The 1,209-nt window shown below is 56.9% G+C and overlaps 1 protein-coding gene across 1 annotated transcript; it reads left to right on the top strand.

Annotated features, from left to right (window-relative positions):
- Position 1: 1 nt before the first annotated feature.
- LOC104983852 (ephrin-B1-like) lies at positions 2 to 1,203 on the top strand (the record flags this gene model as incomplete). Its single annotated transcript, XM_010833377.1, has 1 exon — positions 2 to 1,203. A coding segment is annotated over one exon (465 nt), but the record flags the coding sequence as incomplete, so codon positions are not given.
- Positions 1,204 to 1,209: the final 6 nt, after the last annotated feature.

Raw genomic sequence — 1,209 nt, 5'->3', positions numbered from 1 at the left:
TGTATCCCTGCAACCCCTGGCTGACCTTTCTCCCCTCCCTCCCCCATCCACAGAGACTGTGAACCAGGATGAGAAAAGTGGCTCTGGTGGGAATGGAGGCAGTAGCGGGGACCCCGACAGCTTCTTCAACTCCAAGGTGGCGTTGTTTGCAGCTGTGGGCGCTGGCTGCGTCATCTTCCTACTCATCATCATCTTCCTGACCATCCTGCTACTGAAGCTGCGCAAGCGGCACCGCAAGCACACACAGCAGCGGGCGCCCGCCCTCTCACTCAGCCCCCTGGCCAGTCCCAAGGGGGGCAGTGGCACTGCGGGCACCGAGCCCAGTGACATCATCATCCCCTTACGGACTACAGAGAACAACTACTGCCCCCACTATGAGAAGGTGAGTGGGGACTACGGGCACCCCGTCTACATCGTCCAGGAGATGCCGCCCCAGAGCCCAGCGAACATCTACTACAAGGTCTGAGGGCCTGAGCAGCCTCGGTCCCGAGGGACAGTCAGCCGGGACTGCACCTCCCCTTCCTCACCTACACCCCTCCCTTTGCCAGCTGTGCCCACCTTTGTATTTAGTTTTGTAGTTTCTTGGCTTTTATAATCCCCCTTTTGCTGCACCCTCTGGGCTTTGGAGGGGGGTGCTTGTGCCCCCAGCCCCCATGCTCTTGTGCCTTCCCCCTCTGGCCAGGCCTCTGGGCTCTGCGGGGGTGCCCCTTCTTGGAGGGCAGGGTCGGACGCTGATGGACAGCAGGCAGGGAGATGCCCCCCTGGCCCTGCCCCACTTCGCCCCCTTTCTCCCTTCCCAGGACTGCTTGTCCGCTATCATCACTGTTTTTAATGTTTTGTGTTCATTTTTTAGCTGTCAACTCATTTTCATCTGTTTTTTTTTTTTTTTTTAAGAAAAATGGAAAAGGCAGCCCCTCCCCAGGTTTTCTGAGCCTGGCCTACCCCAGTATCAGGGGCCTGGGGCAGGTTGTGACCAGCCAGGAAGCATAGGATGGCACTTCTTTTGTAAACTCCTTGACATTTTTTTTTGCGGGGGGTGCATGGTGGGAGGCAGGCCAGGGCTGTTCTTGCCCATGAGGGAAGACAAGAGTGTCACTGGGCAAGGTGTCTCACCCTCCCCCACTGACCCTACTTCTACAGTGCTGATCTTGGCAATGGGGTAGTGGCTGCCACCCTTCCACCAAAAAAAAAAAAAAAAAACCCTTCCTT

Source organism: Bison bison, unplaced genomic scaffold (genome assembly GCF_000754665.1).
Source record: "Bison bison bison isolate TAMUID 2011002044 unplaced genomic scaffold, Bison_UMD1.0 scf7180017863466, whole genome shotgun sequence".
Lineage (NCBI taxonomy): Eukaryota > Metazoa > Chordata > Mammalia > Artiodactyla > Bovidae > Bison > Bison bison.
This window is presented reverse-complemented; position numbering and strand designations above follow the sequence as displayed.